This window comes from Apteryx rowi, unplaced genomic scaffold, assembly GCF_003343035.1.
Source record: "Apteryx rowi isolate R43461 unplaced genomic scaffold, aptRow1 scaffold_188, whole genome shotgun sequence".
In the NCBI taxonomy this organism is placed as follows: Eukaryota; Metazoa; Chordata; class Aves; order Apterygiformes; family Apterygidae; genus Apteryx; species Apteryx rowi.
Window position 1 is genome coordinate 67,805 of NW_020448174.1, and position 25,689 is coordinate 93,493.

Consider the following 25,689-nt stretch of genomic DNA (forward strand, 5'->3'; position numbering starts at 1 on the left):
AAAGAAAAGGAAGAAAAAAAAAAAAGAGAGAGAGAGAGAGATTGTTGAACAAAGGTATTAAATGACTTACTGAAGTTCAGATATACTAGATGCACAAGAATTCCACTATATGAATTTCAGTCACCAGATTAGTGTACTATGATCTGTTTTGTAAGCATATCCTGAGTTGTATCACACTTCCCCCCGCCTCCAATTAATCTATCCTTCAAAACTTGTTCTGACCTTGCCCAAGAACTGAAAAAATTAAATTACAAAGATTTTGTCTTTTTAACTTTCTAAAACATAGGTACTTGTTTTTCTCATTCTTCAAATATACAAAAATCACTTGCAGTTTAACTCCTACCTCGAATACCTGGTACATAATTTTTTTTTTTTTTTAGTGTGATGGTACCTTAGCACCCTGGTCCCAAGAAGATTATTAATTGCCTATATCAACTATTGCATTTAGACCAAACAAATCAAAATCTATGCATTTAACATACAATCATCAAGTTTTGAAATTCACAAAGTCTTCAGAAAATTTTCTTCTGTCAGCTAAGCTGACAAAACTGCAACTCCCATTTTGTGATTTAGCTGGTCCTTCCCTTTCACGAAACCAGCTCCAGGGGGGATACTTCCAAAACAGCCAATTCTAGTCGGTTCAAGTCAGCCAATGAAAACAAGCAACAAGAACAACTAATGTTCATTGCCACATTTTATCAGTATTAGTGTTCTTGTAAAGTACTCCCCCCCCCCTTTTTTTTTTTAATAAAGGACAGTGTAGAATTTTACATTTTGTTTGAACAGTGGTAACATCCAGAGACCTTATATAAGGATTGCAGCTTTCTTCTATTGGTATTTGTGCAAATACCATACTGAAAAGGGTGCAATTTAAACACATCTATATAATTTATACGCAATCTTGACAAAAGTAGTTGTAAACATGGCTAAGTTATGTATCAGACTGTGCTGAGCAGTCCTAAACCACTTGGACAGAATATTGTTCAACATGGTCTTTATTCCAACTCTGCTGGAACTTCCATTTTTTACCCTACTATTCATGTATTTTAAATTGGTTACCTTTCTGTGCATCTTCTAGTATTATGTGCATTCTTTGTTTCAGTAAAAGGTCTAGTTTTAAGGGCCGGGAGCATCTTCCTTTGCAGCTTGTAAGACAGTAAACACCTCACCAGCACTTGGCTTCCAATATACCAACCAGTATAAGTTTAAATAACTAACAAAGCTTAATTATACAGATAATTTATTCTCGAGTATCCTATTGTTGAATAAACACAAAAAATAAAGTGTTTCCAAAGAGGGAACATTTTAATCAAAAAAAAAATAAATAAAATAAAAAAATCTTGAACATGCTGTTCAACTGTAGTAACAGTTGTTTAACTTTCCAGACTTAAAAAGTGCTGAGATATCTATCGATATGTGGAAAGTAGCACCAAGGTCATAACTGCAAGTACTAAGTGCACAGTAGTTTGCACATCCTGAAGGGTTCTCACAGTCACTGAAAAAGTTGTTGTTTAGTTGTACTATTTGGAAAAACTTAGTAGATTCTTTTGGAGACTGTGAAGACAGAGATTCAGAAAAAAAACACACTATTCTGTGTGTCCTGAAGGGCCTCAAAATACTGAAACTTGCCTTATACATCTTGGTAAGGTGGTACGGCAACAGCAGAAGTCTAACACACTAAAAATAGTAAAATTGCACCTACAGACACTAATCATTAAAGGAAGCAAGCTGCAGAATTATGCATATAATCTTGAGAGAAAACTACAAAAAAAGAAAGGTCCAATAACAAAAATTTTAAATAACCCTTTAGAGAAAAAGCAACAAGAAAGGAGAGCAAATATAGCCTTATTTTTTAAAGCAGCATTAAGGAAAAGGCAGGAAATTAAACATCACTAATTAACATACATGTTAAAGAAGGAAATGTTTTAAAAGAGTTTTTTCTGTCAAGCTTGGTTTTCTTCCTTTCTTATTAAGTATAATGATACTTAGGTTTTAAACAGTTATTTTAAAAATGGCAGTAATATTCTGTTATGCAATAAAGAGAAGTTTTCAGATTAGAAGAGAGAAAAACCTATTAAGAACATAGTTACTACCAGTTTCTTAAAACTAATATGCACTATCAAATTTAAAACAGAATTGTAACTTTAAAAAGATAAGATACTTCACTAGAGAGGTTGTTTTAAATTGTTAAATAAGACATCCACTATTACTTAAAAACATATTTGTTAATATCTCCTCAGGTTAGTATTACTTTAAAACTATAATCATAAATAAAAAAGCTGTGTTAGGGAGTGCTCCTTCACAGAAAGCTATTTTTAGAAAATGTTCAGCAATAGAGTTACAAACGTCTTAAGTAAATAAGTTTCTGAACGATGATATCTCAGGGAAACTTGGTTAGTTGCTTCATCCTCCCTATTTAAGCGCTCAGTTTCTTCAATGGCACAACTAGTAACGTCTTCAAAGCGTACGTGCTGCAGCATGGAGAGAGGCTGTTGGCAAGATTACCTGAGAACATTTTACTGTTCCAGCTCTGCCTGAGGTGACCTTGACTGACTTGTAGCCAAAGTGCGATACGACAGTCTGCAGTTACTAAAACCTGCTACAAAAGGGGCAAGACCGTCTCGCTTCCTTAAGAGACTTGAGCTCATGATTGAGGTTTGACAGACCTGAATTCATTTCCTTGCTCTGTACAGGTGTCTTGTGTACACTTGTGCAAGTTAGATAATTTTTATGCCCCTCATCTGTAAAATGGAGACAAAAGGTGTTATGAGGGAAAATACATCAGAAGATTCTGAGATGCCTGCACACAAGAGCTGAAGAGTCCTGTGCAAGAATTCCAGGCTTTCTCAGAAGCTAGGAATATTAGCATTTGGGAGTTTTAGCTTTGAAATAAAATAAGACAAATTGCAAGCACAAATGAAAAATGCCTGTTGTTGTCTATGTGCATGTATCTTCTCCAAACTACAGTTTTGGTTCCCCTTTTGCCCTTTGCCAAAATAAAATATGTAACTTCACCTAAGACAAAAGTAAGAATTTTAAACAGCTTCAAATTTTGTGATGTGTCCAGATATCAAACCAAATTTTATCCAAAGGTAAACTAAAGGTTATCACTTGATGTCTTCTTTATATCTGAAATTAAGATTCTTCTCTAGCTTATCCTTATAGCAAAACTGACTTGTGGATTGCTATAGAAGTATCTTGGTAGTAAGCTAACATGCTGTTTTATATTTTCTTGAGTATCACCAATTTACTGTTCCATATTTTCTTTACCATTACTCAGTGTTTCATCCTGTTAATATGTATCACCAGCCATATAAAATTTCCTCTCACCATAACTGTGTCAGGCCTTATAGTAACAAAGAGGGCCTGCCCCAAAGAACTGACAGTGCAAGATATTTTCAATTGTTATATTACAGCAAATGACATGCTGCAAAAGTCTTTGAAATTCCCTAAAATGTACTCACTTACTATACAGCACTTTAAGTGCTATTTTAGTTTTAATCAAAATTTAAGTTTCCAGCTGTTGTGGTTACGGAAAGAATTTCACAGCATGAGCAAAATATAGAACTGATGCAAAGATGAGTCAGGAACAACATCAGTATCGGATGGGAACTGACCCATTCGTCTTTACTATATTTTCTGCTTAATGTATGGTTAAGATCATCTAGGAGTTAGACTGGCAGCTATTTCATCTTATATGCAAGAAGGGAGAATCAAACTACTGTATAATTTACTCACAGCAACATTTTATTTTCTTGACCTAATCAATACACTCTGTAGAAAATATGGATGAATTGGGGCCCCACTGGAAAAATGGCAACCAGTCCTATTTTAAATATTTGCAATGTACTGTGCAGCATTCTCCTTGGCTTCTCATGGAAGTAGATCTGGAAGAATATCTCCAACTTTTCTTTCACCTTGACAAACAGAGCTAGAGCACTGCCTAACAACCAAATACAAATATTCTTACCTCTTGAATATAGAACAATATTCACTCTTGAATACTTCCTAAGCAAAATAAAAATATGGTTTTAGGTAGTGCAACACCTTGCTCAGCAAGGTTCCTTCCTCTGAATTTCCTTTGATAACAGTTTCTCTGCAGGCTCAGAAAAATTCTGGGATGTTTTAATGTGCCAATGTATCAATTGCTGAAAGTTCCCCTCTGCTCAACAAGGAAAAAAGAATCACGTTAACCATAAATTTAAATATAGGTCAGTCACTTAAGACTTATCAATACACCTAAGAGTGGAACAATTTTTAGGATATAATTAACTAAGGCAACACAGAAGATGTGCGCAGAACACAAATTATTTCTTTCTGTTTGAAAAACAGAATGGAGAAATTTTTAACAGACCTGACACAAAAAAAGCAAAGAAAACAGGTAGGAACCATATGAAGAAATAACCCATTATATTTTGTTTAAAATTTAAGTGGTACATTTCTTACCTAGCTTTGGAAATACTATTAAATATTCTGCATTGCACTGAGGACAAGCAACTCTAGCAGTACTGTTTCCTCTTTGCTTTTCATCCACCCAGCGCTGTAGACAAGTCTGATGAACCCATTTCGTAGAGCCCCTGCACCTGCAAGGTCTCACCCACTCTGCTGTCCGATCATCCTCATCAGTAGCAAAACAAACCCAGCAGCTTCTGTAATTACAGGAAGAAAAAAAAAAAGTCATATATATTTGTTGCTACTTCTAAGCATTTAAAATAAACTTTCGCAGCTGAAGACGTATTTAGAAAAACTGCACCTAGATGGGATTATGCTTGTTGATTCATTCTTAACCACCACAAATAAAAAGACTTTGTACTATAATCTTGTTTTGGTGTTAATATAATCTTACACACAGGTAAATAACAGCTTTTAATATATTTTGAATTACTAATTTAACTTTATGAGTTTAACAACACTGAGGTTATAGTATTCAGTCTCTGAATAACTCAACATATGAAGAATTCATACAGTTTTAAATGTATTATGAGTATCTCCTTCTACACTAGATATTTTGCTAAATTTTTTTTAATTAAAAAGAAAAAAAATTCAATCCAGTAGGGGATTGGAGTTTGTTTCCCAAACACTCACACAACAAAAGTTAATACAAATGATACAGCAAAACACACTGATACCAGACTGTTAATACTGATATTTAATTCATTCTCTCTCCATTCAAAGTATTTCATTTAGAGAAATTGATATTAAAATAAATAAAATTAAATTACAAAGTACTTCAAGAATATTACTATTCTACACTACAGAAGGAAAGTTCTGTTCTCTGAAGTATTATCTGGATATAGAATTGAAGTGTTTGAATTTTGTATAATTTATTACCCAATAATCCTTTAGAAAAGGGGAAAATACAAGCATGAGAGGCTATGTGACCTGGCCTGAAGGAAGCAAACGCTAAGAATTTCCAGATATCTGCTCTGATGAGCAGGCTAGATCGTTGCAGACTTTATAGCTTACAAAAGAAAGTGAAACATGGATCGAAACTAGCAAAATACCAAACATGCTGGCCCAAGAAATTTAATTTTACAGTGAAATAACTTCCATAAATTCCATAAACTTTCATAACTTCCATAAATTCCATACTGAATTGTGAAGGTTGTGAAGTTCAGAGATTAAACTAGAATCTAATGAACAGTGATCTTCTTGCAAATCTAATCTACTTCAATATATTTGTTTATTTTATATGAACAATTTCATAGTTAAATCTTTAGAAAAGCATATTCCAACAGCATACCTACAATCTAACTATCAAGATATGCTCTAATTAGAGATCATCTAGTAAATGAAGTTTTGCAGAACTATTTTAATACTGAAGTTTTGTTCTCACAACTTGAGCAATGTGATTAACATGAAACAGTAAAAGGCTTCTTATGTGTAACCACTAGCAGATGGTAATTCAGATAGTGCCAGAGCATTTCTCAGCTTTTTACTACTAAACAAAAGAATGTTAACATTCAAGAATAGTGATCACGATTGTAGTTTCCATGTGGAAATGTGTTACGGTGGTTAATGATGCTATCCTCTCCCTCCCCTAGCATTTGTTGTCAGTTATTAACCTTCCTCCTATGCCTTAAGTCCTCCCCTACAATCAAATTTTATCCTTGTTTCAGCTTCTCAACTCCTCCTCACTCTTATTCCCTTTTCCTCCATATCTTTTGTTTGTCTGCACTTCTGCATCCCACTTCTAACCTTTGACAGCACCTGGGAGGAGAAATTACAGCTTAGAAGCCCTCTTCAAGCCCAAGCTGCCAGTTTGTCACATACTACCTCTTGCGAGAGATCAGAGCTGTAACTAAATAGGAGCATACTCACTGAAGACAGTGTCACAAAACTTACCTGACAAGTTTATGCTTGAGCGTATATGTACTAGAGCTCTTTCCTCTCCCTCTCTACCCCCTCTAAAAAAGAACTGCAACTAGGTAAAGCTTAGAAGGGAATTATGTGCACAGCAAAAGACCAATCTCGGACCAGAGTCGCCTCCAAAGCAATAGTTACAGTAATTCCTTTAAAAGCTCTTATGTCCCCCCCTAGCATTTCACTTGTAAACAGCTGGGGGCTTTGTTTTGATTTGTTTTTGTTTTTTTAACTAAAACTGGTCCGGGGGGGGGGGGGGGAAGGAACACACGAAGAATCCACAACTGGAAGTTTCAGGTTTGAGCCTGACAAAATTTGAGTAATGAAAAAAATACGGTTGTCTGACAGTTTCCTTTTAAGACCTCAGTATTTTAGGTAGTATTCTATTTGTTAACTAAAACATTGTTTCTACAGAAAAAAAGATTAACAATGTCTTGTTTATAGGAATAACTGTGCCTACAAAATATTTGCAAGAGATTTTTTCAAAGAACTGACTCAATTTTATGATTTAGAGTTGTGGAAATCTACTGAAATTAAGTTGCAGTTGTGTAAAGAAGCAGAATGTAGCCTGCAGTGACTTACGACTGGCATACCTGGGAAACCGAGAACAATTTGAGATGCAGATTCCAGAGAAAACTCAAGGAAGAGGAACTGAACAGTACAACAGATGAAACAGACATAGCAAATGTCATGTCCACGTGTCCAGCTGTAAGTACAGAGTACATGACAGTAGATGCAAACTTAAATTTTCTAGCATTTGTGCTCTGAAACAGGAACTACATCAGTCTGCATTCAGGATGACTGTTCAGTTTGAAGCCTGACATCTTGAATCAAAACTGCAATTTGTTCCATTCATCTTAATACAAATGTGTAAGTGAAGCCTGACTTTGGCTCTTTCTGTCCCTTTTTTTTTTTAAATCAGAATTCTAGTGTTACTGCACTCCTGTCATATCATACATCTTTCTACCTTCATGCTGCCTGGATGCACGTATTGCAGTCCTAAATGAAAGGACACATCAACCCTCCTAAACAGAAGGAGAAAAGACAGCTTAGCCACAAGTTAGTTAAAATCTAGATGAAAATGCCAAGACCACCACTAAAAGGTAAAATTATCACAAAGCATGGCAGACATTTTCGTTCATTGCACTAGATTAAGGACTTCTTGAGGAACTGAAGCTCTAAAAAAGTTTGTTAATTTTCTGTTTACATTGAGAAAAAAAAACATTTACTGTAAGAACAAACAATACAATACAATGCTACTGATAATCTTTTGTTATTCACAGTTCTGTTCTTGGCTACCTTCAAATGCAAACTTTCACTCATTCACATCACATCCTATTTAGATCTGCAACGTCTCTAAATTTGTAACTTAGATTTATTTATTAAACTAAAGGCTTCACAACAGAGCTAGTTAGGTCTGTGGGCTGCACTAAGGCCAGATGCCACCCAGCCACAGAAGTCTAGAGTCTATTCAAATAGTGAGAGATTTAAGCATGAACGTAATCCTGCTACATCACGATTTTAACTAGTGAATTAGTCCATGAATACTGTGCAGACTAAATTTTGTTCAAATTTTTTGTTAATGTTAAAAAGTCAAGAAAATATGAATCTTTTCTTTAATTGATTCATCCAATTTCTTGCCAGGCAACTATATCTGAAAACCAGAAAGACCCATGAAAAGAATAACAAAATCCTTTACGGACTTATACCTTTAGCACCTCATGAATAATGAACAGCTAATTCCTTGTATTCTGTCATCAGCTTTATCTCTTTCTATTGACAGCAGCTGTAGCAGAAAGAGCTAAATAAAACCATTTCAAAACAAGTATCTTGGCTCTTGCCAGATTTTCCATTTTCTTGTACTGAATAAAATATGACCTTGATTCTACTACTGAATCAGGTTGCTACTCAGATAACCTGAAATAGAAAAGGCTGACAAGGTAGAACGAAGCATTGTTTCTGATAGAAACTCAAACCTTTTTCCTTGATGACTTTCTACAGAGCCAAATCAATAACACTAATGTATTTTTCCACATTTTCTTGGCAAAAAGAAAAAAAGGGAAATATCATTATTACTTCAGCCTTGAACTTTTTATAACTGCCTTTTAAATTCAGCTCCCTAGCATCTAAAGCTCTCCAGTCTCAAAAATTCTATTCTCACTCTGAGAATAACTCATTTATTGCATCTGTTTCATTCTCTACCAAAGATAAACTCTTTTCAGGACATTGTGTGTGTTAAGAGCAAAGTGCAAGGAGAAGAAGTTGTATTAATACTAAAGATCCTACACTCCAAATGTTATATGACTAATCAAAAAAGCTTGTCCCACTATCAAGCCAAGGCCTGCCTAAAAACAGATTTCTCCAAATTACGAGYTCTTCATCACTAAAGAAGCCACACACTCTCATGCCTGCTTGGAGCTATAGCTCCTAAACACCAGCAAGATACTCCAGTACCAACAGACATATCTAGAGGCAGGCTGCTTTCCTTTTTATTCATTTAAACAGTTTCTCAAGGTTACTTTTTCCCCCCCCAAAGCAGTCTCAGATGAGAGATGGAATGGGATCTAATTCATGCTATTTAAACCAAATCTGCTTCAGTCTGTGGGAGCTGAATTAGTCATGACACAGCTTGGTTTTCAAGCAGGCACAAATGACTGTGTAAGCAATACAAAAACACAATTTAAAAGCAATATGTTAGTTATATATTACTAGAGAACAGAGTTTTCAGAAATCTTTAATGCCCTATAAGCACAGTGGATATCCTTGCACTTAAAGGAAGATGACTTATGGGACTGGGACAGCACTGCTATTTTATAGTGCTGCAAGAGATGAGGCAAAAGGTCTTGTACTTTTTTCCAGTGCTCAGTGGCACACATGTATGTACTGCAAGTAAAAATAGAGAACTTCTCCTCTGAGAAGAAAACTACTTTTTGCAGTACCTAACACTTCATAACCATGAAAACTGCAAATCTGAACATGCACAAAGTCCTCTAGAACTATGAGCCAAGAAGCATTTTTGCTCCAATTACAGATTCTTTGCAAGATACAAGAAACATCTTTTTAAGCAAACTTTTCTGCATTTCACTCACATAATACACACTGCTTTCCCTCAAAACAGCAGGAATTTGCTGATATTGGAGTAAAGCATCCTTATTTTGCTAAGTAGTAACTGACTTGCTGGCTTATTGCAATTGAATTTCATATCTGAAAAGAAGGAAAAAAGTGAAAAAACGAAAGTACAACTGGTATCGATGATAGCATGGCAAGCCAACACAGTGAAGCATGAAAGCACATCTTGGAAGAAATGAACTGAAAACAATTTCAATACCTGGCCATAAAAAGGTACTGTTCCAAAGGATGACCCACAAATCTGCTGTTTGGAAGAGGGAAAGTCTTCATGAGCTTCTGTGATTAAGTATTTTATGCATAGTCTGCGCTAACAGATAAAATATCATTGATGAAAAATAGTGATAAATTTCCACTAAATCTGCCRACTATACTCTAAACACTATAAAATCAGGTGCAAGTGGAAAGACTGGGGTGTCAGAAGATCAGGAAAGTTATCTAGCAGAAGACAATACAGGTTGGCTGCTTTGGAGCTGGTTAGGATTTTATATATGGGAAAATAGCAAACTTTCCCCTCAAAAAGAAGGGAAATGYTGCATTGCAAATGCTATCGCTAAGTACTTCCATTTCCAGAGTTTGAACGATTTTGCAGGAGAAAGATTCTTATGCTGGAGGACCAGTTTCTGGTCACAACAGACTGCAAGTGTAGCCTGCATGTTCCTGATAAAGTCTATGAAGTGGGGGAATACTAGCTCGTGTCATCCCTCACAGAGATTAAAGTGCTGGAAGAGAAGGACTCAGCTACAAAAATCTAAAGCAACTTCAATAACAGAATGCATACAGAGCCTATGCAGCACAATCGTAAAAGCTGGTTAACAGACAAAGGCAGCAGCAGGATTATAAAGGGAGCACCACTATTTCTCCAATATTTCTCCTGGCCATCACTCACAGCATAAAATATTTTATCTTCAACACAAGTTCTGCGTATCAAACTAAAAAAAAAAAAAAAAAATCCTTACACTGTTCTAAGGGTGGGAAATCCACCCCCCTCCCCCCCCAGGAGCAGATTCCAGTGGGACATCAGCGTAAAGCTGGCAGTCTCAGAGGATGCTTCATCATGTTTTCTGGGGATCCTTTTTAAGGCAGCTTGATATGGCAGCCATATGCTAGCCTGGATCATTAAACTGGAAAGTGTGCTGTCTCCTTGAAACAAAGTCTTAAAAAGGAAGTTTCTGAAGCTCATCTGACCCAATACCCAATTCTGCTCTGCCTGGTCACCAATGATGTAATTACAAGTAAATAAGAAGTTGATAAGAATCTAGAAACAACAGTAAATAGACTTGACTATACAAGTAGTGCTCTCATCAAAAGCATCAGGAAAAAGTTAAATAGAGAATATCAGACTAATGTTGGGGTGAACATATGGCCACACAAAGTATCTGTATAAGGGCTCCAACTTCCTCCGACCACAGGACGGCGTTCTTTAAACTAGATTTTTTATAAAAGCTGTTGATAAAAGCCCATGAATGACTAAAAGGCAGTAAGCAGACAGTCATCAAATGCATAAAAACAAAACATGGAATAATAGAAACTGTACCAGAAAGATACAGTGATGACTGAAAGTTGAACTAAAATTTGCTGATATATACACTCAACTATAGTTCCAATTAAGGAGAAATATTTTGAACTTGAGCTGACTGCACTATATAAAGGCAGACATGAGTAAAGGGCAGTTCACAGAATCCTGCTGGCAACTTTCTAGCTTGTGGATAAAATTAAACGTTTGACTGCCAGCCACTATCTATTATGCTGAATCGTGCCATCACAAAGCTTTATGGGCTGCAGTGCTATGTTCAACATATGTATCTATGTATATATGCACATATACAGTATACAGAACACAGTATTTCAAATAAAAATCCAATCCAAGTAGATTTTATATATAGTTTAAATTACAGCTTTCATTAGCTGACTGTTTTGGTATACATAATCTGTTTAGACATAATGTGATAGAGATATTTGGGTCAAATTTTGTCTTTTCCCTTTTTAAAAAGCCTGTAAAGATTCTGGTCATTAAAGATGTCACAGTGCTAACCAGAAAGATACTAAAACAATGTCCTGGCCAAATGCTGATAACTATTTTGTTCTTTCAAATAAGTACTCTCAGGTGTTTTAGTGTGGCTACAGTATTCTTCTTTAGTAGCCACTGAAGAAAGAAAACCTAATTTACCTTCTTACTTCAACAGTGGAGAATGAGTACTACACACTAGTCGTTTCATCTGCTCCCAAATAACCATAATACTCTTTACAAATTTAATGCAGTACTTTAAGATAAATTAAATATTCCAAGAAGTGAAAGATAACAATACATAGTTTGCCAAGACTTGAATTTAGGGTTCTATTTTCTCTTGCAACAGATGACATCATTAACACTGATGACTTATAATGCTTCTTATGCTGGAATAATTATTCTCAAGATGATTCTTCTAAGCACACCCACATCCCCTGTCTGCCCTTCTAAACTGTCATTGTGATTCATGCTCCACTGACATACGCTGACTTGGGAAAGCTGTTCAATCTCCAGTTAAGGTTACATAGAAATATATGAACTAATTAGAACAAGTAGTTGGAGATATCAGTGAAAAAACATGTTTTTATTTTCTATGAGTTAAAAGAAGAAAAAGTTTCAGGATTTTTCCATTTTGTTGTAAAATACTAGTATACTAACTAGTCCATCCCTGTTTAACAGCACCAATAATCTGAAATTAAAACATTAACAAAACCACAGTGATTTACCAGAAAGCTATTAGCTTTCCCGACCTTTATCTGCCTGATTGCCCAACACTTCAATCATACACAAACTTTTGTTTCAGCACAGGCACCCATAGAGCCCTGGGCTGTCAAAGCAAAACAAATTAGCAAAACCAATGTAATGCCAGATGGCTGCTGAGCTGAAAAGGAGCCTTTGCTTCTGCCCCTCTTCATATAAGAAATTCCCCACAGATTGAGATATGATATATTCAAGCACTTTCAAGTTCGCATTGGGTTTTAGTTCTCAGCTTGTCAAAGACAAGCTAGACTTTTGGGGGAGGGGGGGCGGGGGGGGAGAAGGAGGAGAAAAAACAAACAAAAAAAAACCCAAAACACCAGCCAACCCACAAACATTACCTTTCATTCTGAACAAAATAAACTGTCATAAGCAGTTATTCAGGCACAGGCCTTTTGAAAAGGCCTCAAAATTCAGTTTTCTGAAAGACTTTATTTATTTTAATATTACCATACTCTCTCAGTTTTCCAAAAGGAAAATCTGAGAAATCACGGAGGCTCAGGGACCTTGCTAGTGGCCTTTAAATATAAGAACAACTTTGTTGTTACATACATTTGTTTCTTAAAGGGGAAAACAAAACCAAAGCTGTTCTAAAACATTTAAAGGGTAAATTAGGTAAAACTACTGCTCATATATGATAAACATCTTATTATTAAAACATTACATATTTTACTAATTATCATCTTTAATAGATAATTAGCAGCTTGGAATACAACTCTAATAATTTAAGATACTGAGTGTCAGCTAGGGGGCAGTAACACTTGATTCCTACAGTCAGATTCGGGAAGAAACCTAAGTGACTAATACCAGTAAAAACCACCACCCACATACACGAATTACTTCCAAAACTGAAATATGGCTTCAACATAATTTGAAAAGGAAGGCTGAAAAAATAATATCTATACATAGCAAAGACTGAAAAATTCTCATAGCAATAAGTCAATTCCTTAAACAATTAATTTTTTTTAATAATGCAGATAGCATGCTAAATAAGGAAAACCATTTCCTTAGCAGTGTTTGACAAAAACATTGATAATCATGAATCTAGAAAGCAACAGAGGACATAAGACAGCCAGCAAATTACATTTTAGAGAGTGTTTAAAATTACTTCCTTGGATGTTCCCTTAAACATCTTAATTATGTTTCAGTAATAAATTGCCTGTAATATTCACAATGTTGTAGAGAAGTATGTCTGGAAGCTCCAGTGATGAGGAAAATGAAAAACAGAAGAAATTCCTTTAAGTCTTGGCTTCTTTCAATGTCTAAGTGCAGAGCCGCAGAGCGTCAAGGCATAAAGGAAGAAGTGTGAGGCTAGATCAGCTAGAATTCGTATCCAGATATTTATGCTGGCTGAAGAAAGAGAAGCACCTAGTGTGTTCAAGATACTGCAAGAACTCCAGATGGTAAGAAGGCTACGCGTAGCTCACAATCACTGGTAACACGACCTACTGGTAAGGCAGAACACCCCATTTCTGACTGGCTGGAATACCCGATTTATACACAAATAAGATTATTTGAAGGAGAATGGATTATTACTTGAGGTTAAAACAATAATTCTTAGTTCTAGCAATACTACCAGATTTAATAAAAGGAAGACAGTATTACTTACATTCTTAAACCAGTCATCGTTCCCTAGGAATATATTATATATATTTCACCATGTGTTAAGCTTTGCTTTTTGAACATTTCTGTGGTTTCTAACACATCAAATATACTTGCCAGATAATAGAAGTGCAGCAAAATAAGTAATCATGTCTGTCAAAAACTTCAATCATTTGAAGCCTCCTTGGAAAACTATCTTCAGCTACACCCTTGATCATAGTCATCATGACCTGAATTCTACTCTATTTGGGAAGAAAAAAATCAAGATCACGAGTCATTGTTTTCAGTAGCTCAGTCAATACCCTCTCCAGTTAGACGTGACATAGTAACACTTACATTTCACCAGTGCAAAGAAAAAGTTGCTAGAAAAAAACCCAAGAACAATGTACAGAAAACTACTTCTTTGACTGTCCTTCTTATAATTCTAAATGAAGACGGTTGAACAGAGGGTAGAGGAAGGTTTGTGTGAAAAATACCAATGCACGCTATAGAAAAACTGATCTGAAGCTCTAAAATACTGGAGGCTGTTTCTTAGTAAAAACAAATTCCAAGTATGCTAGGATGCTGCTAGAACTTAATTACACACAGAAGAGGTTCCCCAGACCATGTTTCACAGAAAACAACTTTCCAACATTACTGAATTTAATAATATCAGCATTAAGGCTAACCGTGACATCAAAACAATGCTGCTTACAGCATATGCTTCCTTGGTAATGCTACTCATGGACCAAGGTTAAGAATCACTGCACAGTTGCTTCATTGCTGCATCTGTTCTGTTATTAGCTGTGTCATTCGATTTGCAATAACTATATCCATTTTTCCCCCCTAATAACCAGGATGATGATCCGTAAATCAAAGCAAGTGTTAGGCTGACTTAAAGGAATTTAACTATAACCTTTATTCCTTCAAATTCTGAGCCAAGGGATAACAAACATTAAAGTACTTCATATCTCCTGTGGAGGATTTACTTTTCCATAACAGAAGGTTAGCATTTACTTATTAGCTTCCTTAATCAAGCACTAATCATACTTATGTTTTCAGAGATCAGTATCAAAATATTTTTCATCTGCTGTTTTAAACTGGAATGTTAAATACAACTGCTAGTCTTTAAAAAAATAAAGAAAAAGAAAAAAAATTAGTTTCCACTGAACAAACATTAAACTACTGTAAAATATTCTAGTTTGCATTTGGGAGGGAAGGGAGGGGAAGAGAGTTGCATCAGAAAAATACCAATACTGATATCTGTGGTATACGTTACAAAGTAGCTGACAGGGGTTACAAACATCAGAAGCAGCATACATACAGAATTGAGCAATTTCGAGGTGTCTAAAACTGTAACCATCTTGACATTAAACTGCTCCTATGACAAGCAAAAGAAAAGCCAAGAAACGCAAAGCTGAATTCCATTCACAGAGTGTGCATTACGTGAACTTAAATTCCTGCAGCAATTTTTCAGTATCACAAAGGTAATGTAAAAACACAAATTAATCTTTAGGCATGATATATTTAAAAGTAAGTATATTAACATTGACTTAACCAGTTTAGAAACCAAACAAGGCTACCTGCTTTACATTCCATTCTTAGCACTTGGGTAAGATAATCATGAAACAAGAGTTTAATTTTTTTTTTTTTTGTACATGTACCTACTGAGTTTCATGGTTAAACTGACCATACAGAGTAAGTAATTTGCCTGTTATGTTCTTCCAAGGAAAAGGAGGAAAAAAATAGGAAGTGCAGTCCTAAAGCTGCAGGAATTGGCAGGAAGAGTCCAAAGTAAGCAAATTGCTTTGAATTCAGAGTTTATATAATAGAGACTATTCTTCAATTTGATTCTCAGTTTGTAACTTTTATTTTTATTTCAAAATTTAAAATAGGAGAGAACAAAGCAAAAAAAGCTCTACAGAAGTCAATCATCTTATATCCTGATATTTTCTTAACTAAAAGAACCAAAAAATTTGAGACACATCAAAATGAACACCATAAAAAGTTTCAATTTTTAAAGTTTTTTTAAATGCCAAGAAAAGATAATGTTAGGGCATTAATAGCTAAAGAGCAACAAAAACAACCACCCAAATTTGGCAGGCAGTGAAAATTAGGAAGGCTGCAGCCTGTATAAATGTGAGCAGAACTCCAAGATGTCTGATCACAGCACTAAGCACCTCTCCCCTGCACTCAGGAGAGGGGACTCCGCATGACTCACCAGCAGAACAATCACAAGCACTCAGCACATGGCTCTCTGTAATTATATACTTCACAGAAGGCTAACTTATGTTGGCACATTTTAGTCCAATATAAAATATCCACTTCTAAACAAAGTATTCAGATCCCAGGAGAAGCCATTTATAACAGGAGAAACACAAAAGCAAGCGATCAGCAAGCTACGTAAGATGCATTATGGCTTTAAAACAAAGGGGCTAATCTTTTTTTCTAGAAAGCTGGTGAAGAAATAATAATTATTTTTAAAATAGTTTGTTTCTTAATCACTAAAAGCCAGATAGTYTTATCTACTCTCTGATTCTCTACCTTCACACTACATTAGCATTTTCTTGTAAATACATACATCTTGAAAAATAAATGCATGACCAAAGGGAGAATCAGGCACAGATACACAAACTAAAAACACTGAACAGTCCATAATGCTCATCAGCAATCAATCAAATAAAAGCTTTGAAATGCCAACCATCCTTATCCAAAAATTTGGTGTACTTGAATAGTTGTTTCTTACAAACATAAGCATATACCAAGATCCCATGGCTGGTCCTTAAATTAATTGGCATTTACTTATTATAGGGAAACTGTTATAGCAGATCGGTTTAATATTCATTTTTAATCTTAGCCAGTTTGGATAATTAGTATTTAAAATTTTAGACAAATAAAGAGCGATTCCCAGATTCCATATAAATTCAGGACAAAGCTTTTTTAACTGGCATCTAAGAATGGCATTTTTACTTGGAAATTTTCTTGTCCTATATTAATGTAATGTAGGAGGGTGCATAACTCTTGCCCCAGAATGAGTGGTACAAAACCCCYGAGCCTAAGCACTTCCATTGAACTAACAGTAAGCTACTAACACTAAGTGCTCATATTAGCATTAAAATAGTAGAAGAGAGCAAGATCTTTGAGAGAAAAGAAAAAGCCAAGATTTCAATACAACTAGAGAAGAAATTATCTTATTTTTAGCTACAGATTCCAGAACAGACTCTAAAAAAAAAAGGGCCAATTTGCTGGAAGATATTAATGGACTGTACTGGCACCCCAGTACAGCATTCTCCTGTCAYGCAATGCTCTAGTCAGACCTCCCGCCCAAGGCAGGGAAAACACTGAATTCAGACCAGATTGTCAGAGCTTTCTCCAGCTGGGTCCTGAAAACCTCCACAGACAGAGATTCCACAGCCCTCCGGGCATCCTACTCCAATGCCTGACTGTCCTCGGAGTGATCCCCTCTTCTCCTCCCCACACCCTATATAAAGTCGAAACCTTCTCTGATTAAATTTATGACCATCATTTCTCATCAGCCTGCCAGGAATCTCCATAAAAAGCCAGGCTCTGTCTTCTCAACAACCTCCTCATAGGTACTAGAGGTTGCTATTAGGTGTCCTAAAACCATCTCTTCTTCAGGCTAAACAAGCCCAGTTCCCTTCAACCTCTTCTAGGAAGTCACATGCTCTAGCCCCAGACCATCTTGTGTATCCTTAATTACAGCTTCATATAGAAACATAAACCAGAAGTAGTTTACTTAAAATAACTTAACCACTCTGGACTGAGTCTCTCGTTCTTCTGCACTGAAGATGGATTTGCAGTTTGTGGGAAAACACAAATGACTGCAAAAAATGAGCAAGTCATGTACTCTTTTGATAAAGACAAAGTATTGCATCCTATGATAAATTTGTATTCACCTAGTTTTGCTGCTGGAAAAGTTGTATCACTTGCATACAAAGAGAACTCCCCATCCACTCTGCAGTAGAGTAAGATTTCAAGCAGGTTAAGATGTCAGAAGCACCAAGCAAACAAGTCCTAAGCTGGCATATTCACTACTTTATTCTTATTTATATAGAAGAAAAAAATAAATTCACCCTCTTCTCTTCCAAAATTAATACTCAAACCTTTTAACTGATCTTTTCCTGTAAATTATTATATGTAATTTTCAGATTATTGCAGACATTTACATTAACTGTCAAAAGTTTGACCTTTGGCAAGCACTGTAAGATACCATGCCAAAGGAAACAAGGAAACAATCACACTTAAGCACTAGTATGGAGGTCTGAGCACTTTTATAAAGAAAATTTCAATAAACAGTAGAGCGCTTTTTTTTTTTTTTTTTTAAACACGAAGCAGATACAGTACTTGAATAATAGTTGAATGCTTTGGTAACATATGTAAAAGACTACGATTTTTATTACAAAAGATAGACTCTCAGGAGTTTCCCCACACTTACACAGGAAGGCCAATTGTCTACTGTCTGCAGTTGGAAGTTAACAGTTAAGCAGCAATTAAATTTAAAGCATGTAAGTTTGTTCCTAAGCATATTAAAGCTGAGGTCAAAGATGGAAATATAATGCATATAAAATGACAGTCAAAAGGTTAAGATATCTTAGAAATATCATGCTGATAATTTTAAATAACAGATGGGCAACAGGCATTCTACAGCTCTGCTATCGGTCTTGATTAATCATCTTTACCAATAAGCCACATGAAGAACGCAATCTATGCAGAACTGTTCATGTAAAGAGAATTTGAACAACAAGGGAAGTACCTGGGATGAAGCAATAATGAAAGCGTCAACCTATTAAAAAAAAAAAAAATCACTGCTGTTTTGAATTTTCATTTTTCAAATCCATTCTATGATATATTGCGGATAAAAGCTTGAAAAGACGACTATAAAAGGGTTTGTATCAGTTTTACAAAATAAATAAATAAATAAAAATCCCAGTCTCACTTCAAGGCTGGCCTATGTAATGTATGGATATTAATAGAAAGCTCTTTTAACCAGTTGTGTCCCTGCTTTTTAAGATGTATATAGGTATTTTCTTCAAATATAACTTTTTTTTATTAAGTAATCAATGTCACAATGTATTGTTTATATGAGACTTCTCTAAGCAAGATACAAACCAACTGGTAGAGAAGTTAAAACAGCAGCAAGAATGGAGAATAGCAAGAATAAAGGGTAGCAATAGTTTGCCTGCCCCAAAAGAAACTTTGTCCAAGACAGGGATAATCTTGCTTGCTTCCTCCCTGTATCAGCTTCAGTTTCCTACCAGTCGCAGTGGAAGCCCATTTCCTTTCTAGCAGAAATGGATCCAGCACAGCTCATCCTCTGTGGATGTGGACACTTCTTTCTAAGCGTGTAGATCCTACTCTAGAGGAACAACAGAAAGTCAGATACTTCTAATAGCTCACAGACTTCAACTGGAAGCCAGAGAAAGCCCTCTTCCAACAATAATCTTAACCTCTGTTAAATTGTTTGTACTGTGTGGAAAGAAATCAATCAATTCCTTGGGGCAGGGCAATGAAAGGAGGCATACCTGATCAGCAGAAGTAGAATAAACAGACTGAAGAACTGCAGAGATGGTTTTCAAACTAGCAGTTTGAAAAAAGTAAAACTGCACAAATCCTGTCCTTTAAAGTGTTTTCCGTGGTTTATTCTGCATATCTTATCTGGTTGAGCTCTGTTTCTACAAAGGTTTATTCATGTGTCAACATCAGTCAGTGAAAACTACTCACAGTGTACAAAATCCAGTAGAAGTTTAGGGAGTTCTGAACAAAGGTTTTAAACCTAGAATCAAGGGCCACACTGCACTAATTACATTGCTAGGGTTGCAGCATTAAAGTCTTAATCCTAACCCATGACTTTGGTCCTGAAGTATCAAACAGTTAAAAGTGCAAATAAACCCAAATCAGTGCCCACACTTCAGAAAGGTAAAGGAAAAGATTCATATCAACACAAACAACAACACAGATGCTAACTGGAATAAAGTGAGCAACTGAAAGCGATGTATAAAACCACTGCATATGTAGTAGTAATAATAATAATAACCATAGAATCAGACCACAGTTCTGAAAACTGAGAGAATCCATGAATTTGTTTTTTTTTCATCTTTTGAATCTCATTGCTAGCATCTTTCTGACAAATCAGCACTGTGGCAAAGAGGAAGCTTAGCTGCAACAGTATTCTCCTCTTGAAAGCATAAGTAATTTCTTAAACTGCAGTGCTGAACTTATTTTAATTGTTTGTGAAGTCTACCTGCAATTTCAGCTGCATTGTCTCCTTTAAAAAAGGAATGGCAAGGAGAGAGGACAAAAGAGCCATATGATGTGCTCTACTTTCTGTCAAGGATGACTGCATATCAACCATGGTTGAACTATCTACTATCCATTCAGAGAAGGAAGCATGCTAATTTGAAAATTAAGCCATGCTAAAATTACTATTATACTGATTCTTGCAGCATGCACCTATAAAAACCTTCAACAGATTATTACATTTTGACTAACATAAATAATGGAAGGCAAAAATGATTGTGTTCTGTTCAGCTAAGATTTTGGAGGGGGGGAGGGCAGGGGGATTGTTTGTCTTTACCTTATATAGCATAAGAAGTACTACGTATCACTACCACACAACACGCTCGAAAAAACAAAACAGCATTCCACACTCCTAATATAACCAAATTGCAAAGGTAATCCACAAATAATCCCACTGAAGTCAAGAGACTAAAGCTTAAACACGAGTACATTTTAGCATTGCTGCTTACATCAAATTAAGGCAGAAATAGTCAATGACAGCTAGGGAAAAGCTGGTGTGTGGTTAAGTATTCATTTTTGGAAGACATCAAATTGACCATTTTCATCACAGAAAATAAATCAGGGACAATCAGATGACACATTTACCATAAATGTAATGATCTTAAAAAGAAAACAAAACACTGACAGCTTCCAAGACATTACTGTATTAATCAATTATTTACATTGTCTAGGTTTTATATCGATATGTAGCACTCACAGCTAAAATGCAAACTGCAGGCTGACAGAATGGTCTTGCCACTGTCTTCATTTAAGAATATTATTAAACATGAACTTTTCAAATGTTGTCACTTCAAAAAGCAACAGCTCTACCAAAACACAAAAAAGCCTGCACAGCATCATAAAGATTAATGGTTATCAAAACAAATATGAGGAAACAAAAGCTAACAGCAGCTTTGGCAATTCCCAACTCAGGTGTTCTGTAAGAAGGCTTAGTGGTACAGGATCATAGCCAACTGATGCCCTGTCAATAACATGCAGGCTATTACAGAGAACTATAAAATAGCAATCTGATAAGATGTAGCTATAGCCATTAAAAAAAATAAATCTGAATGTAAGCATTATTTCTGCTTAAGAATATGACTACGAAAACAGGAAAGTCAAATTGCATTTGACAAGTAGGTGACAAAGTCATTTTTATATTGATTAACAATATACATAAAAACCCCTGCCAAATAATTTCAAGTTTTAATGGAAATTCCTATCATTCTGTAATTTATGTATTAAACCCCTATGAATAAAGGGATTAAAATAATAAAAGCTCACTATTTACACACACCAAAAAACACTGCCTTCAAGTGCACACACTATTGCAGGAATATGGTCCTTTACCAAAGAATTCTGCATGCAGAATAGGTCAGTGTTTTAGGGGCATTACCTTAGCCCATTATTTAAAATGTGAGATAGAAGAAAAGGTGTCAGAGGGATGGAAATCTCAGTTTTGAAGCCAGAAAGGATGATGATAATCAAATACTGCAGACGACAGAACTCCAGAAGTGGTGCAACTTGATGGTCATGTCTATTTCTCATGCGTCTTGTATTTATGCTGTAGCCAATCTTTCAGATAAGTATAAAATTATTAGCTAGATATTTCAAGTAACAGAAACTCAGTTAGTTCTTTTGACAGGCCCACCTTAACAGCTATTTATCCTTTTATTAATAATGYGTTGCTTATTTCCAGACTGAAATTGTGTAGTAAAAATAAAGGAAGAGGGAGCACAAGTGAATGTGAAAGAATGATGAATCCTAGGTAACAATTTTGAAACGCTATCAAGATACTCCTTACACTGGAAAAATCCAAATTGCTTTATTAAAAAAAAAATAGAAGTCATACACATGTACAATCTAAGACTCAAAAGAAGAAGCCAGATGTTCCCCCACACAAATAAGAATTTGCTATGAGAGCTCCAACCCTTGCATACAAAACTCTGCATACATTCAGATCTGCAGCAACACCTTGCTCTTGATACAAAAGTACATCACCACTCTATGTTACCACCTATGTACTAGAAAAGAAAAAAAAATCTTATTTTTTCCCCCTATTGACTTAATTCTTGGTTTAAAAAAAACCCAAAACTTCTTACTCACTGAAAAGCTGTTTTGTGCATCCTTCACTGAGAGATCTAAATTTGATTTAACAGTATGTGGTTTGTGTGAAATCATAATCCACTAACTGCTACTTTTAAACTTTTGCATATTTTTTTCCTACTCTGAAAAACATCTACCTGTCATTAGCAATAAAGGTAACAGGATGGAGAAAGAGGCACTGCAAACCTCTCAGTAGCCCTCTGGAGGATCCATCCATAGGTTATGTCCCTTAATGGGAAATATTGAAGGTTTATCTCAATGATCACCAAGTACAAGCTGAAAGCAGTTATGTATGATCTTGAGAAATACCAAATGAATGAAAACCACTTTCTTCCAATGTAATCCCTCTCCGATAAACCCAAAGGGTAACAAAAAAAAAATACATTTGCACTGACTGCTTTTAGAGGTCTCAGTTACTCCAAAATCCTTCTACTGGTATTGTACTGTATTCCGAATTAAATTCAAATACTTAACAGTCAGCTCCTTCTTACCACTCTGTTCACTGCTTCCCACGCTACTGCTGCTAAAGTCTCTTAAACTGAGCCTAATGAATTCTTACACGAAAGCTCCAGTCTTTCTTTTCATACCTTCCTTCATGCTTAAAACTCTTACTTAAAACACTTTTTCCCCTCTACAGTCCTTGCTGCCCAGCAAGTCAGGCATGCTTTCCAACTGTTGCATATTATCAACTCTGTTATTCCAAGTTTACTGGAAAAATGTCTTTGAAAAGGGCCAGGTATATGCACTGCAGTTTTGCAGAGCTGAAAGAAAGGATTAAGAATATTAATCACATATCCACTAGGTTTAAGAATTAAAGAATAGTAAACTGGTTTGGCCTCTACTTAAAAAGTTTCCCTAAACAGCCTTTATGATTATAAGCAGTGGGACGCCCACTCAGAATATCACAATTTCCCAGGCCTCTTAAAATTAGAAAATGTGCATCATCAAGAGTACAAACTTCAGAAGGAAGATGAAAATTTTAGTTGCAGAGAAGTTGATTCTGCAGCACTCTTCCTAATCTTTTTCAAGATGTTCTTTTTTTACTTTCTACAAAACAATGCTACCATCCTCCTCCCACTTCATCCCCTTTACTCCATACGTTCACAGGAGATATGCCAAACTGAATACCTTCCTGATAGTATCTCCAGAAATCCACCTCCTTCCTGTTACTTCTTGCAAAGACATTTATAGTCTCCTGAACGCTATCCTCCTTGACAGACATCAATCTAGATTATAATCTAAATCACCCAGTTTTTCCTCACGCTACTTCAGTTTTTCTAAAATATAGACAAGCAACTTTCTCTCTCTCCTTCCCCCCCCAACTCACTTTTATTCTCCATCTACAGCACACTGAAATTCCTCATCCTCATTTGCAAGGCTGTATACAGCYCTGTCCCTGCCTCACATAATTTACATCTCCATCACTTGCCCGATGATAGTCCGTATTTCACTAAATCCTCTTTCCTTAAAAGTGACCTAGAAAGAAGAAAAACACTGGGGTTTTTGCTTCCTTATGATGAAAGCCTGACAGACTCATCAACAGAGGTTTGATTCCTGTCGTGTTCCTGCCTTCTGAAATACCAATCTATCATACCTTCTGCAATAACATGCCATCAACTCTTTTTAAGCTGCACTCCAAAAGGCACTTTTAGGCTTTCTTCAAAGATCATAAAACCAACAGCAGAACACACAAGGCCAGTTAATCTTACCTCCTCTTTTGCTGCCTTACCCTACATGCATCTCAACGCTGTCCATACCCACAACATCTCCTACTGCCGCAGGAGCTGTACAGCCTTCTGCAGACCTTCGCCACCCTTCCAAAAAACCCCTTTCAGGCCAGACACACCTCCCCGCTCCCAAACGCCTCCGAAGGAAACCTTTCCCACCCGAACCACCACCAGAGAGGTGTCAGCGCCGCCCGCTCTATGTCGCGCTGCTTCGTCCCGATCACCCAAAGCTCCCAGAAGCCAAGAAGTGAAATCAGACTCGCGCTCCCGGCCCAGGCCCTTCCCCGCCGCCACCGCGCCTCAGGCGCCCACCAACGGCCGCGGCCCGAAGCGGCGCCCCGCAACGCACGGCCGCGGCCCGCTCCCCGCGGGAGCTGGGGGCTCCGTCCCGCCGTGCCCGGCCCGCCCCGTACCTGTCCATGGTCTGCGGCAGGGCCAGGCCCGTCTCCTCGGACATGGCTGCCGCCAGGCCGCGCTTCCGCGGCGGCGGGGAGGAGCGGGCCTCGCCGCGGGCCGGAGCCTGACGAAGCGGGGCCGGCGCCGAGGAAGCGGCGCGCTACGCGCGCGGAGGGGGCAGGGCAGAACGGGGCAGCGCAGCCGCCCTGCCGCGGCCGCCCCTCCCTCGGCGGGCGGGGACGAGGCGGGCGGGGGCCGGTCGCCCAGGCGGGACGGGACGGGACGGGACGGGGCTGCTCTCGGCCGGGRCCGCCGCCGTGAGCGGAGGCGGTGACTCCTCTGTGAGGTAAGAGCCAAGCGGCGGCCGCGACGCCTCCCGCCCCTCCCCACTCGCCCTGTGCGCCTGCGCCAGGGCACGAGCCGCGGCGCCCGCAGCACGCTGGGAAATGTAGTCCTGGCGCTTCCGGGAGATTTAAAGGTCCGCTGGGGCGCGCCCCCTCTCCCCTTGTTTCCTCTCCTGCTGTCGCGCCCCCCGGCCCTCCCTATGCCTCTCCTCGCTGCCGCCGCTGAGTAGTCGCTACCAGCACCGCGCGCGCGGGGCAGGTAGGGGACGCGGCGGCGGGAAGGGGAAGGTCACCCCGGCCCGGCTCCGCTCCGCTCCTGCGGCGGTGGGGAGGGAAGCGCCCTCGCGCCTCCGCCCGCCTCCTCGCGGCGCGACCGTTGCCCTGCGCGGCCCCTCCCCCCGCGCGTGAGGGGAGRCCGCGCAACCGCCGCCCGCCCCTCCTCGCGCGCCGAGGGAGGGAGGGAGGTGGCGGCCGAGGCCGCGGGGCGGGAGCCGCACCCGCCGCCCCCCTGCCGAGCCGGCAGGTGCAGGCGGCGGCCCCGCGGAGCAGCCCCGGGGGCCGAGGGCGGAGGGGCCCCTGCAGGTGCCTGGTCACCCCGGCGGGGCTGCCGAGGAGGGCGGTGGCTGGCGCAGTGGGAGGGAAGTGAGCCCGTTTCTGCGGGTCTGTTGGCAGTGACGAGGTAAAACAGCCCCCTGAAAGTGGCCCTCGGCACTTGGGGAAGGCCTGAGCCCCCCGGGAGCGAGCGGGGTGAGGTGCAGGACGGTGGTATGGTGGTAACCATAACTCGCTATTTCAGTTTGTAGGCGTGCTTCCTAATGGGGACAGGGGGGAAAAAAAGCTTTTGAAGTGCTTTTGAGATCTGTCATATGCTCTGAAGTTGATATACAGCATCACAGTCTAAGAACCTGGAAATTTAGAATCCGAAAAGCATTTAGAGAACAAAGAGGCAGATGGTGCCTGGAGAAAAGTTACGTTCCTCCAT

General features: G+C 38.1%; 2 protein-coding genes across 5 annotated transcripts in view; one reads left to right on the forward strand and one right to left on the reverse strand.

Moving 5' to 3' along the window:
* The window catches only part of MARCH5 (membrane associated ring-CH-type finger 5), a 33,924-nt gene extending 9,400 nt beyond the window's left edge, over nt 1-24,524 (reverse strand). For both annotated transcript variants that reach the window (XM_026061912.1, XM_026061913.1), the window contains exons 1-2: nt 24,381-24,524; nt 4,447-4,649 (exon numbers count right to left, since the gene is read on the reverse strand). In XM_026061912.1, coding sequence (XP_025917697.1) covers nt 4,447-4,649; nt 24,381-24,424 — 247 coding nt within the window. In that variant the 5' untranslated portion in view covers nt 24,425-24,524. The remainder of the gene's footprint in view (nt 1-4,446; nt 4,650-24,380) is intronic.
* A 101-nt stretch (nt 24,525-24,625) lies between these two features.
* Nucleotides 24,626-25,689, forward strand: part of CPEB3 (cytoplasmic polyadenylation element binding protein 3) — a 100,462-nt gene continuing 99,398 nt past the window's right edge. Inside the window, exon 1 of one of the 3 annotated variants that reach the window (XM_026061906.1) lies at nt 24,626-24,709. The gene's annotated coding sequence lies outside the window, so the exon portion shown is untranslated. The other 2 variants (XM_026061907.1, XM_026061911.1) reach the window with 2 other exon arrangements.